The sequence below is a fragment of the Epinephelus lanceolatus genome, chromosome 16 (assembly GCF_041903045.1).
Source record: "Epinephelus lanceolatus isolate andai-2023 chromosome 16, ASM4190304v1, whole genome shotgun sequence".
Taxonomy (NCBI): domain Eukaryota; kingdom Metazoa; phylum Chordata; class Actinopteri; order Perciformes; family Serranidae; genus Epinephelus; species Epinephelus lanceolatus.
This window is the reverse complement of record NC_135749.1, coordinates 41388221-41402625: the sequence shown is the minus strand read 5'-3', so window position 1 is coordinate 41402625 and position 14405 is coordinate 41388221. Positions and strand designations below refer to the sequence as shown.

The window sequence follows — 14405 nt, the reverse complement described above, 5'->3', positions numbered from 1 at the left end:
AGCAACTGTACAGTGTATGTGGACAGTCAGGAATTACTAAGGCATGCACATGTAATCTTATCTACCCAAACAAAAGCATATCATACAAAAATCTACTGTAGAAATCATAAAATTGTTCCGTAACAATAGTCATATTACTCCAGGCTTTTGTGTAATGGGTACACTACACTGTGATACAGATAATGGTTTTAAAGCTCAGCACAACATAGTGAAGCATTTAGCAGCTGATGCTAAAAAAGAGTCAATGTTGGACTTAACATTCAACAGGACTCCACATGGATGCTAATCTATGTTACTGATGTTTGTCTAACTCACCATATCAGCTCAAAAGGTGATGATTTGCAGGTTGAAAGTGAAAGAAAATATCAATCATATTAATACACTGAAATGTGAAAACAGTGAGAATAATTTTTTTTAAAAAAAACGTGCAAATTCCTGAAGTGATAAGCAGGTGCACAGCTAGCTCCTTGTCCTGTACACTGCACTGCAGCAACCTTTGCATGCATAGCATGTGACTTCTACTCACATCAGCGAGTGTGTATCCGCCTGGATTCTCATACACACGACTGCTGTGTGTGTAGCTGAATTCATCACATTTCCCCCGCTGAGCTGGGCACACTGGGAACTGCAACCCATTAGCGTTTTGATTTTTTGTGATTCATGTCATGGCCATAGTCAGTGCTGCTCCCTGGATTCCATTGCAAATCAAATATAAAAATGTTTGAATGAATTCTGCATTATTTCCAACCAGCTCTTCCTTTGTCCTCATTTTCCACAGAAAAGAGCAAAGAAACTTGAGGGTGAAACTATTTATATCAGACATAGCAATTTAATGTTGGAGGTTTGTATCTTCAGTCTTCAGATATCTGTTCTGGCTGTTTGCTGTCACTGCTTTTCTGCCTGCATGAGCGTTGCTTTTGTTTTGACACCTCTGTTTCTCTTCATTTTTTGCTTTGTTTTCAGCTTAACCCTAAAGGCTTGGCATGCACTATTTTCCTCTCTGATTCTCATGCAAGTAGCTTCACTTTACTCAGACATTGTCTGTAATTTCATATTTTCATTTGATCAAATATATGATTGGGAAAGGTGTCTTTTCTAACATAGGTTATAAAGTTTAAACTGGTACTCCCGCTTGGTCATTGGTGCTTAAACAAACAACACACAACTGAAATTATCTGAGCTATAAAGATGTTGTATGGAATCACAATAAAATTGCTGTTGCAGTTCAAATATATACTGTATATGCCTGTTTTCAGTTATGTGAGGATGTGGATCTTCAGGAGAAACAATCCACTCCATCTATCTGTATGAAATATTAAAAAAGTCTTATTGTGGTCAAAAAACAGATGCATTTTTAAAAAAGTGTTAATTATAAAAATGTCTAAAGCTGTAAGCAACCACTGTTTATCATCAGTAAGGGTAAATGATTTTACAAATTAAAAAGAGTGGCACAACCCCTTCCTTGCCTGGTAAATGCACTCATTTTTAGGGTGTTTTCACACTTGGTCCCTTTCAGTCCTCCAAACAGACTCAGAGCGATGACTCAGCATCTTTTGTGCATATGTGAACACTCCAAGAGAACTCAGATCCTTCTGAAACGGACCATACTCAGACCTCATTGAAAGGTGGTACAGTTGGTCTCAAGTCTGCGTTGCGGTTGCTTAACATGCATTGTGAACACAACACATTCTCACTCTGACCTCTTCACATATCGATGTTTGGTCATGGACTTTCCTTGTCAAGATATTGTGCAAGGTCCCCTGGGTGTGTTGGTTGTTGACGTTCTGGAACGCCGTGTCAACATCAGCCTGTTACATGCAGCCACACTTTTTGTCAGTGTCTGATGCCGGAAGTCACTGACCAAGCACCAGATTTCAATGACTTTGGCATGAGGCTGGGTTGACACATAGCGCACCAGATTAGCTTTTCCCTTGTTGCCCTTACTTTAGCCCTCTAGATCACATGCAAATGTACTGGGACACTCAGTGGACACATAGACAGAGCCATGTCCACTGGTTATGCTAGCAATAATGAGGATGAGGAACACTCAGCAAAAAACTGCTGTTTTTCTCCAGGTATGCCGTGAAAAACACATCACACAACAACTGTCTGCAACGCACAGAAATGCTTAGGTTTGCCTCCAATTTTCAGTTCATATGAAAGTGTGGGGCTTCATAAACACTCTGCAGTGCTGCGTCAAAGTAGAATAAAAAAAAGAACTATGTCAAAAGTACTTTACAACATAAGAATCACCACCTCTCTCCAAAGCAGTAAAGGCATGAGCTCCAGAGAAACTATAGTAAACACAGAGAGAACAGAGAACCCCTCAGAACTGAAGTTGACCAGAAAGAGAACTAACCCCCAATTTCCACCAGATGCGTGTTGGTTGTGTCTGCGCTTCGGCACGGCAGCGGAGCCGATAGGATTCAATTCTAGTCAATGTGTGTGTTTCCACTGGCTGCGGGTGTGCTGCGTTCCAGCTCCGTCTCAGCTGCGGCACTCCAGAGCCCTCCGCAACAGATATGCAGGACTTCTATTTTTGCTGGACGCCGGAGCACAACGCAACAATTCAGCACAGAGCAGATGGTGCGGGGCAGGAGGTCGTGTGCAGAAACAAAATAAAACATCTGGTTAATTTTCAAAATAAAATACACAGTGTTCACGGCGGATCATATTTCCCTGCACTACACCTTGAAAACTACATAATGGGCAGAGGCTGGCTTGAAGTCAACAGGTCAGAGGTTTTCAGACGTCATTTCACCCCTATGACACCATGGACGAGGAGATGTTAATCATGGCGGTGCACCAAGATGTCTTCTGGTGGAGCTGCACCGCTCCGCTCAGCATATGCAGCCGGTGGGTGTTGACGGACGACGGAGCACGCAGCGGTCTTCTGTCCAATGAACTGACAGTGCAAAAAGAACTGAGTCCCTCTTCTATTGGTCCACTTTGTTTGAAAAGGACTGCATGTGAAAACACTCTTTGAGTGTGTTAACACATAGTCATTTTCGATTGATTGGCTGATCCATAGCTAGACACATGAGCGTAACTTTCATTTCAACACTGGGGGGGACAGGGACACATTAAGTGAGGGTCTGTGCCTAAGCATCCAGCAAATGCTGATAGATAATGTCTGGCTGCCCAGCGACTAGCAGGTTAGACATAGTGGTTAGCTATTATGCTAGCATGTTGGCTGGAAACAGACGATTATTTTGAGCACATAATATTCACTCCGTCTCCAAATCTCGTGGCTGTAAGTTGCTCATAACGTAGGCTCTGGCCTCGGATCCGTTATCAAACTATTTCTGCTCACCTCCTGGAGTACGAGATGCCATACTTGACCTTGGGGCAGCGGCGCAGCAGCCCTCTGACCTCATTGAAGGCAGCCCGCTTCGCCCTAACCAAGGGTGTGTAGTCGGGGTAAATGTGGATCCGCCTGTTGTTGTGGAAGATGGCTCCCGCTGCTGCAGCTTTCCGCAGGATGTCCACCTTCTCCTAGAAGTTTTGAAACTTAACCACAATGGGTCTAGGCGGGTTCCCATCTTTCCGCTTGGGCTGCAGACTCCTGTGCGCCCGGTCCAACTTCGGAGAGTAGTCGAGGGCTAGCGCATCTTGTAGCATCTTAGCAACAGCAAGCTCCGGTCGCGTTTCACCAAAGCCTTCATCCACGCCGATGATTCTGCAGTTGTCTCTCCACTGCCTAGATTCCAAGACTTCTGTCTTAGCCACCAGCTGGTTTACTTTGGAGGTGAGTGATTTCACTGTGTTTTCCAGTTCGAAGACCATGTCCGAGTAGGCATTAGCCCCGTCCTCCAGGCTAGTGAGGCACGTAGCATGCACAGCATTAACTTTTTCAACTTCTTTCATTGCCTTGGTGTGTTCGGCACGGGTGTTTGCAATCTGCTGGTGTAGCTCTCTCGAAAGATCTTAAATTTTCTTGTTTGACGAATCTATCTTTGCTAACACCCTTTGCTCCGACATAAGCATGCTTATGAATGTTAACCACATGCAACGCGACTGGCAACTCTACAATGGCGCAACTGAGAGAGGCAACGTGTTGGGTACTGGACCGTACCATTATGGTATGGTCCAGTAGGAGTGTTTGAAATAGTTGGGAAATGGTTAAGAAAGATATATAAGTGTTTAGAGCCGCTGGGCTGTGGTTTTTACCTCTTTAGGAGAGGGGGTTGTCATTGGTGTTATCTTTGGGGGTGGGGGGGGGGGGGGGGGTGGACAATTTCATCTGTTCTAAATATTGGAGGGGACATGTCTCTGACCTCATCACATATCGATGTTTGATCATGGATTTTCCACGTTGAGATACGCCATGCTTGGTAACCTGGATGTTGATCTTCTGCTACGCCCTGTTAACTTCATTCTGTTACATGTATTGTCTATTTTCAAAATACACTTCTGTTTTCGCAGGAAATCTACAGTTTGGATACAGTCTCTCAATACAACACTCAAAACAACACTGGGTATTGACATGATTTTCCCTCAACAACAAATGCACGTGGTTATGTTTTGCCAACACATGCACATGGTTGGGTCTAGGCAACAAAAGCATGTCGTTGGTTTTAGGAAAAAAGAACAGGGATTGGCTTTACAATCTTAAGGGAAGTGAACAGCGGCCTCCTAGGTGAAAGGCTGTGGCCTTTGGACTCATCCACCACCCCTCCTGCCCACCTTACTTGGTCTTCCGTCCCCTAACTTTTGTTGTTGTTCCGCGACATTTCCCCTGATGCCGCTGGGTGCCGTTAAACAATAACAGTGCCTAACTGCGTAGGGGTTTGAGTTCTCTTGGAGTGTTCTCATATGCACAAAAAATGCTGAGTCATTGCTCTTCACTTGGAAAGCTGAAAGGAACCAAGTGTGAGAACACCCTTAATTTCCACACCACAAATTACATGTTTCAAACCCAAAGCAAGATAACCCTGATTACATCATCTGCATTATTTACCCAGACTTGACAAAGCTCTTGCAGAACCCCAGAAGACATTATACAACTGTTTACATTATTATATTTTCCAGAGCCACAGACGCAAGCACTTTTGCTGTTAAGACATTAACTCAATGGTAATTTAGCTTTAAACTTTAAACTTCACCTCACGGATAAACTGATAGCAAGCCCTAAAGCAGTTGCACTGAGTCTAAGTCTCCTTCCTCCTCACACCAAGGAAGGGAAAAAAACCTTTGTTATGTGTCGGTCACTATATATGAAAAAGATGTGAGCAAAACTAGACTGGATTTTTTACATTATTCTAAGTAAAACCCTGACCAAAACATTAATAACCTGACTTTAACAAAAACTATTAATCTAACCAAAATAACTTGAACTAGGAGTAAAAAATGTAGGCTATGCACAAGTTAGGTGGTTAAAGACAATGAAAATGTGCTGGCCCTGTGCCTTATTTATCTTGGCATGGATCCTTTTAGGGCTGACATCACAATGTTGTCACTTTGTTAGCTAGAGGCGAAACATGACTCGCCACCACAGGGCTGTAGACTACATAGGAGTCTTACAATGTTGTTTTGACATGTCATTGGAAGCCAGAATAGAAGGAGTCATGGCTCATAACATTTTATCGCACACCAGCTGCCACTGCCCATCAAGAAAAACAAAAAAATATGGCTAAATGTGGTAAGATGAAAGGACTGGATGGAGGCGATCATCAAAAATGCTTGCATGTGCAGCACACATTTCATATAAGGTTAGGGAAATAGTATTTACTGTTTTAGGGATGAAATTATAATCTAATCAGATATCAGGGAGGTATTGAGAGGAATATTTCTCCGTAACACTAATTTTTTCATGCACTAGCTAACGATAAGTTCTATAGCAAAAGAAAATAGAGGAAGCCATTAAAATGTCGTCCATCTTTGTAAGATTGGCATAGTAATCAACCACAAAGCCGGCAATCCTGTCAAATCATCCATCCACTGAGTGACAGTATACGTGTCTGCCAGTCTGGTCCAGCTTGAAAGTATTTACTTTTCTAAGTAACACTCGCAGTCCCAGAGAGTGAGTGACCTTAAATTGGTGGGTTTGTAAATTCAGTCTGACACTATACACTAAAATTAAAGCCCTGTTGATTGAAGAAATGGGGTGTTGTATTTCTATATAAATGACAGTTATGTTAATCACACGTTCATTCTGCTCGGTGCTCTGCTGCTCCGTCTCCCCAGACAAAGTGCCTAGAGTGCACTCCAGCACTCTAAGAGTGCAGTGCTCTGGATAACTGAACGGTACATTCCGACAGCGCTCCAAATTTACAAACAGCCCAGTTTGTGCCAGAGTGTGCTCCGGCAATCAGAATTAGTATTTCTGAACACACCCTGTTCAGAAAGACTCGTATCATCTTCCTTCATTGTCTAAAACAAGCCAACAGAACTTGCTAGCTAGCGCTCCCTAAGGTCTGTGGAGAATTGTTTTGCCTCCAGCTAAGCCCGCCCACCAAAAAACATCATACTGGTTACTAACAGTAAAAGGCTCCATAAATACAACCAAGAGATGGCACTAGAGACTGGAGTCAAAAGTTTCACACAACAAACAGGGCGGCAGTGGGATAGGTTGCAATAACATACCATTTAATGGAGGCAACGCTCTAGATGGCGGTGGTCTGTAAGGCAATTTAATACATCAAGATGTGGATAGTGAATTCTTTTCACTCTTTGTTCCATTCCGCCATTTCTTAAATGTCTCCTACAGTCGTATCTTGCTTGAACTATGCTACACTGCCTCCACAATCTCCAGTGGTCCTGCTCCAATTTGTCCAAATCTGTAAGCTCTCAGAAAACGTGCACAAATATGGATGAAATGAACGTAGAGTACAGGCAGGCTTCATTTGTGTCTGTATATGTATCCAACTTTGAGCATAAATGAGCCTGTAGTCACAGTCATGACCTTAAATTATGTGACAAACATCATTTTAACCCAAACCATGATCTGTTTTCTAAACCTGACCAAGTAGCTTTGTTGTCTAAAACATAAAGTAATTTTGGTGACAAAACCTATGTTTCTTGTGAACATGGAAGTTTATTATGAAAAGAAAGTTTGCATGTAACGAGCGGAAAGTGACATGCCAAACATTCAAAACAGATGCCAGAGGAGTACCTAGAGTGCCATAGTTTGAAGCATAGGGCTAGTGACCAAGCTGCTTTATTTTAGGAGTTGGGAGTAAGAACTTGCTCTGCCATGATTTCTCTAGAGCTGTTTCAGGACAGACATTTTGATTTGTCAACACAGAAGCACAGGCATAAATAACACTAATGATGGCTCCATTTTATCAAGTGTCTCAGTAAGCCATGTCAGTGAGTGAGGATGCATGATATCAGATCCCTGGAACTGGCACATCTAAATGGAATGCAGCTGTCTTTTTTTTTCTGCTTTGCCATGTCAAAATGTCTGCCCTGAAAAGGGTTTACTGACAGAGAGATTAAAAACAAAAATCCTTCTTTTTTTTTTGTGTGTGTTCTTTCCCAGTCATGTATGTCTCACTGATGTTATTAGCAGATTCTGGACACTCTTTCTCAGTGGTCCTCATGGTTAATGAGGACTTTGAGTCTTTTCATTTGATTCATTTATGAATCTACCGTACAACTTCAATTAATAGCCCGGGCTATTATTTTCTCAAATCACTGATATCAACAGGCCTATATTTGGGACAGGTGTCTATATGGGACAGGCCTTTAATTCCATTCACACAAAAATCTTGCTCAGCAAAGATTGGGAAATACAATCAAATTGTTAATTTAAACCAGTATGAATATTACTTTTAAGATATTAAGCTTCAGATAATATACCACTTAACAGGTAGCACATCAGAGTGAGAGAGAGAGAGAGAGAGAGAGAGAGAGAGAGAGAGAGAGAGAGAGAGAGAAAGAGAGAGAGAGATATACGGCACTCAAGAATTACGGCACCTGGCACCCACTTTATCCTGTTAAAACAATACTCACAACTTGGATTAACTTTTTAGGAAAAACCCTTTTTGATTCTTTTAATCTGAGGACCTTTATGGACTTAAGGAATATGACAAATTCACAGGGTAGTTGAGGAATGGACTCAGAATTTGAGGTTGCCAGCAACCTGGTTTTAGACATCCAAAGGACTTCTACAAAAAATGACAACCAGACCAGGCCTCTAATTTAAACAGGCTTGTGTATGTCAAAATGTGTAGTCACACCAGGCTAGTAAGAGGGACTAGTCTTTTAATTGAAGTTTTACGGTTACTCCCTTGCAGTGCCTCTACTGTATTTACTATGTATGTGAATGTGTATAGCTATGATTACTGATCGCTGTGCCATTCTGTGCTGGCTTTGTATCGTTCAGAAGAGAGGGATGATGTGATTACTGCTGCTCTGAAAAGTATATTGGTGAATTTCCCTTTTAAAGCTGCATTAGTAAATAATACATATTCCATGTTGCTATTGAAACAAAGGCCTACATGTAGTGTGAAAGGGATGACTCAGTGTGAAAAACCCACAGGGATTCCTATTATTGTTAGCAATCTCGCTTTACAGCATTTCTATACCTCTTTAAGTTGGTTCTGGGTACAGTCTCAGGGTACTACTCATGCGACGTGTCACCCCCCTCCTCATGTGTCTGTACTGTGTGCATTTGCTTCTCCAATTCAGCCTACGTACCACCTATGAAATAGTATATGCACTTATTTAAGCACTACTTGATGGCCACTATCACACTGTTATTTCACATGGCTTCACATAATGAAAACAACATTTGGAAATTTTAGGAAATAGCTTGCTAACCATCAAACCCTGAAGAGCAGATCAATTTCATCTCTTGTTCCAATAAAGAGAAACTGGAGCTCCAGGACGTGTTTCGCTTAGCTTAGCTTACAGCTACGTCCTAGTCAGTCAAGTCAAGTCAGGATTTATTTCTAGAGCACAACGACGGCAGTCGACCAAAGTGCTGCACATAGGTGGGTACAGAGTTAAAACAACATCAATAGTAAAAATAGAATAGATGTAGAAAACAACATTAAGAAAACAGAGCAAACAGTGCAAACATTAAAATAGCAACAAAAAAAAAAAAAATAGCCTTGAGTCTAGTTTAAAATTGCAAGCACAATATTTAGTCATTGTCATGGTGTTTGATCATTAAGATTACATTCACAATTATGATTCAGTGGAAAAAAAGAGGAGGTCTGCACGCTGAATACTGCAAACATCAACATTGTATCTTAAATGTCTCCGCTGGGTCATCATTGATGTGATTACTGAGAAGGCTGTGTGTATAGACGAAATGATAGCTCTGTAATGCCGGGTTCAGACTACACAACATTTTTGTCTGTTCTGACAGTCACTATTTTAGATTAGGTGATTATGGAGTCATAAAATATTGCCGTGACTTGGCCGACAGACATGACAGACTACATGATGGTCCATGACCAATCATTGCTGGTTGTCTTTCACAACATGCATGATGTCATTGGATGATTCTTGTCCTATTTTCATTATTATTATTACTGTTATTTTTGTCACAGTGGCTGTTCATATCCCAGCCAAAATATTATTGTAGCAATATAAAAAGTGCCACCAGATGGCAGGAGCTACATTTGAAATACCGTGTAAAAACTACGCAAGTCACTGAATCCTCCACAAGGTCCTGCAAATGTTTCACAGTAAAAACCTAAAAAAAAAAAAAAATAAAGGCCTGTGTCTGGAAATAAAGGCCCATTTCTAATTACTCTGTTTCAAATGAAGTTGGTACCCTCTGCAGTTGTGGTAAGTAAAAGTCCCTCCCCTATTTTTTAATTTTATTCCTCTATATCCATCTCCATCAAGAAGAAATTACATTCTTGATGCTAATGGCAGTACTCACCGGGTTGTTAAAGTGTCTCTGCTGTTTCACACCATCATTTTTCCTTTTTACTTTGTTGTGGTAATACCCCTAGTGGTAATATCAAAAAGGCTGGGGTGTTGTTGCCATACAGTTATCTACGGGAGCAGATCACTCTGTGTCAAAGTGACGGCTGTGACGGATCAAAAAGAAGACAAAAAGAAAATCAAACTTGCTCGGCTTTCTGTCAGGACGTTGTGAGGCGCCCCAAACGCGGCATCGGTTGTCATCTACTATGACACACTACACAAGAAAACTATGGATTATCGTGTACGACACTCACTGTTGTTCGCGATCCAAGCCGACACCGTACAACGCTGTGTCGGGTATCGTCAGGCTTATACTGTGTAGTTTGAACCCGGCATAAGGTGATCATGTGATGCAAAATAACACCTATCATACAAAAACAATAGCTGTATACCTAAAAAGGCTGTAGCCTAAACAGTATGTAAATAATTTAATCTTGACCTTGAAGACAGCAGGCAAAACATTCATACACTTTTCTCTTTATTTCTCACACTTTGTGCCTTCACGGTTTTAATACTTTTGTGAGCTTGCAATACTCAGTGTACAAACTACACACCTCTTCTTTTCCATTCGATGCTTCCTTTGTCCTGCACTCGGCTGAGGTTGGATGTTTCCCTTCCTTGCTTTGGTTCTGTCAGACCAGCTCATTATATCCAGGTTTTTCAGAGAAACATGACACCTTCTGTTTTCCATGTCTGCTGGCTGTGATGGAAGCCATAATCAATGAACTGATGCCTTAGTGAACACAATTCGAGACATCTTCTGTGCCTCCACTGCTTTATTTATGTTGTCATAACCCACACGAGAAATTTAGAAATGGCTGTAAACTCCAAATATCATTGACTGCTGCTGGGCTCAAATATGGATGACAGATTACAGGAGACAAATGATGACTCCCTCCCATGCAGTCTGGTGTCTGGTTTGTCTGAATAATATATTCTTCCTTGACCTTAGCATGTCATTGGGAATAGGCAGGCTCAGTCAAAGAACTGAGCGTGCTCTTTTTCAGCCTGGGTGATTTATTATTTTTGGCTATGTGTTACCCTTCTTTACCCATATATTTATCTTCTGTATGTTCTTTTCACTTCATTTTCCCTCTTCCTTTCTTTCACAACTTTATTTAATCATTTTCTGTTATTGTTTCCCTTTCATCTACCTAGTCTGACTTGTACATTCTTGTTGAAGGACCTGGATAAGACCCAGACTGAGATCATGCGTCACCACACTAGCATCAGCGAGCTGAAGAGGAGTTTTATGGAGTCTGTACCAGAGCCTCGACCCAGTGAGTGGGACAAGCGTCTGTCCACCAACTCCCCCTTTCGCACAGCGAGCATCAATGGCCAGCTGCAACCAGCGGTGAGTCCACCAACCTGTGTACTTCAGCAGTACAGTTGATTACTGTTGAGTAGACATTATTTCATCTACAGTGTCAGATCGTCCACATAGAAGCTGCCGGTTTAAAGCCACTGTGTTGTTTTTATGTCATTGGCTATGCTACAAGTTTCCCCTGTGCTGCAAACACACAGAGATTAATCTTCTGTAGTTCTTGCTTCCTGACTCGAGGTAACATGTCAAACTAGAGTATTTTTCTAAATGTTAGACTTAAAATTATACTCTCTACTGCATTACTGAGTTGTAGCTTGAATATTTTTGTTTTTAACTCAGTGTGCTAGCCGACTAACTAGCAGGTTATACACCACTAACTGCAGCCTCAGTTAGATTTTCAGGAAGTAAAGACACTTGGGCCAGGAGAGTCGGCACATTTCCATGCACAGTTAAGTGGAGCGAAGGTATAGCTTGACTAAGCCATTTAATTAGACTGCTGTCCTTGTCCCAGTGTATAAGCACAGTAGAACGATTTATTGACAAAAGTATATCCGACTCCTCTACAATAGGTGCAGATATGCCCCCTCTTAGCTTGCTAGTATTGGACCTTTTTCCGATTGACCTTCTACAGACCGAACAAACAATCGCCATTCCATGTTTTCCTCCCATCCATGTATTTTCAAATACTTAACTTTTTCAGCTGACACAGCATGATCTGTGTCTCCTCGTCCATCTAAAAATGCATGGCTCTGAATGTAGATTTCACCATGTTGTTACCAGCTTCTTCTTCTATTATACATTTAATGCTATTCAACTTCTGGGTCAAAGCCTGGGGCGCAAACTGTGGAGCGTGGGCAGAGTGCCTTGGCCAGTCTGGGTCCAATTGACTGTATACATGAAGGAGTAATTTAACTCCCAATTGCATTATGTGGGTATGTTAGTCCGACTTTGAGAAATTCAATTTAGTACGTTTTCAGTCCAACTAACATGTCTACATGTATTTTAAAAGTCTGGTTTTAGTTGGACTAACACAAAAAATGCATTTTCTCTAATGTCATGGAAACATACTGACTGATTCAAGTAGACGTCAAGCCCACAGTAGGAGCCGCTGCCAGTTTTTGTGTCATGTTTATCATATCACCAAGGGTCATATGCAGTATTGGAAGTAACTAGTTACATGTCATAAAATTACAAAAGAAATGTAATCATGATCAGCTACAGTTACTGAAAAAAACATAATTAATTACTAATTAAAATGTTGGTGATTACAAAGGGGTTTCATCTGAATCTGTTCTTTTCAGTAGAATGTGTATATGGAGAATCTACCACTCATTCTGTTGCTTTGCGTTTTTTCGCAGTGCAGTACTGCCTGCTTTTGACCCAGCCTATTCCTAGAAAATTTTCAATTTTGTTGCCCAGTTTAAAACATTCGTTAGAGAAGTAATCAAAAAGTAATAAAATGTAATAAGTTACATTACTTTGATGAAGCAATTATAAAAGTTATATTACTTTTTTTTAACATTTTTAAAATGGTAACTAGTAATCCCTCACCTATTACATCTGAAAAGAAACCTTCCCAACACTGGTGCTATGGTAGGAAAAAATAATATATTGGATACCTGTTAGTGTGTGATTTCAGTTGTATTGCATTACTTAAAAACATTTTGAAAACAAATATAATTTCTCGTTTTTATTTTTGAATAGGCTATGCACATTATAGAGGTCCTGGGATAAAGACATGTTTAGGGATTCCCCTTAAGGGTTGGCTCAGTTTGCACAGTTAAATTCATGCACACATTTTCCTACACTGAGCCCGTCTGTACACTCACTTTAATAACTTGTTCATTTGGTTTAATAATGTGTGCTTTTAGGAAATGCTTGACGAGCATAAAAATGTATTTTCATAGACCATAACATGTGCATCCTACAAGAGCTACTTCAAATAGAGTGCCTTGAAGCAGTGTTGTTAAATGATGATTTTTCATACTAATGTAATGGCTGTGAGCCATTACATTACATGAGCCAATCACTCAGTAGATGCTTTTGCCCAAAGGGGCGAAAAGCGAAATCGTTTCACCACTAGGTTTGCTGTTGTGCACTGCCTGTAGACCAAAACAAAGTGTGTCATGAGCCACTCCTCCCTCTACCTCTGCTCTCCACCCCCCACCCCACTCGCCTCGTCTGTGCAGCCGAGGATGCAGCCTCTCCACGGAGACACCCAGACGGTCCTGGTGTTTCTTCCACAGGCTCCACTTCACTCAGCTGCCCGATATACCCGCTGCTTCTTCCCACATTAACCTGAATAACAAACCAGGGCTTGGTGCTCTGGTTGGATCCAAACAGAGAGCTGCTAGCTGGGAAGCTAGCAGAGGTTAACTGGCTGTGCTGGCAGCTGAGTGTAGTGGAGCCTGAGGAGGAAGCACCGGTTAGCCCCGGTTTCACTACAGGCAGATTCACTCGCCACAGGGGCGAGGAAATAAAACCTAAACAGCCAACTTAGTTTGGCTTAGTTTAGCAGTTAGCGATGTCTTTCACTCACTCTCAGTCTCTGCTGTGTTTAGCTATTTCCCTGCTTTCCTGTTAGCGTTAGCACTAGTCGCCTGCCACGCTAACGTCCCTACTCTTCCGCCAGGCTCTATGTTCCCCGGGGTTCTATGTTCCTCATTTAACTCTGCAAAAAAGGTTCTATGTTCCCTGCTTACACTAAAAAGGTTCTGTTTCCCGGGTTCTATGTTTCCTTCTTACTAAAAAAAGGTTCTATGTTCCCCGCTTATCCAAAAAAGGCAGGAAACATAGCAGTTGCATTAATATGTTGTTTTAACATCTCTAAACACACACAGTGGAACATAATGGGGAGAAATTACAATCAGTGGCAGAGGTAAGTGTCCTAAGGCCATCACCTTGCGAATGACTGCTCTCAGTCAACGGTCCTGTCGAAATGGAGCAGTCAGTCCAAGCCCTTGCACTCTCCTCCACAAGGCTTGGTTGAAATGGAAGTAGCATCCTCCAATCCTAGCTTGTGGCAGCTCGGTCTCAAGAGCATTCTTCAGGGAATGCTTAAAGTCACAGATGACTTCATAGGGACGCCAATGGTGGTGAGTGATTCTCCTTGCTGCAGCTTTCACAGACTGGAACACCTGACGGTAGTGTCCAGTTGTGCGTTGCTCCATCAGGACGTGCACAAGGGGGACAA

At 41.7% G+C, this 14405-nt stretch overlaps 1 protein-coding gene across 18 annotated transcripts in view; it reads left to right on the top strand.

Annotated features, from left to right (window-relative positions):
* Positions 1 to 14405, top strand: part of epb41a (erythrocyte membrane protein band 4.1a) — a 253745-nt gene that overhangs the window by 171413 nt on the left and 67927 nt on the right. For 11 of the 18 annotated variants that reach the window (XM_033641615.2, XM_078176106.1, XM_033641572.2 and 8 more), the window contains 2 exons: positions 779 to 841; positions 11072 to 11242. In XM_033641615.2, coding sequence (XP_033497506.1) covers positions 779 to 841; positions 11072 to 11242 — 234 coding nt within the window. The remainder of the gene's footprint in view (positions 1 to 778; positions 842 to 11071; positions 11243 to 14405) is intronic. The other 7 variants (XM_033641650.2, XM_078176107.1, XM_033641598.2 and 4 more) reach the window with 1 other exon arrangement.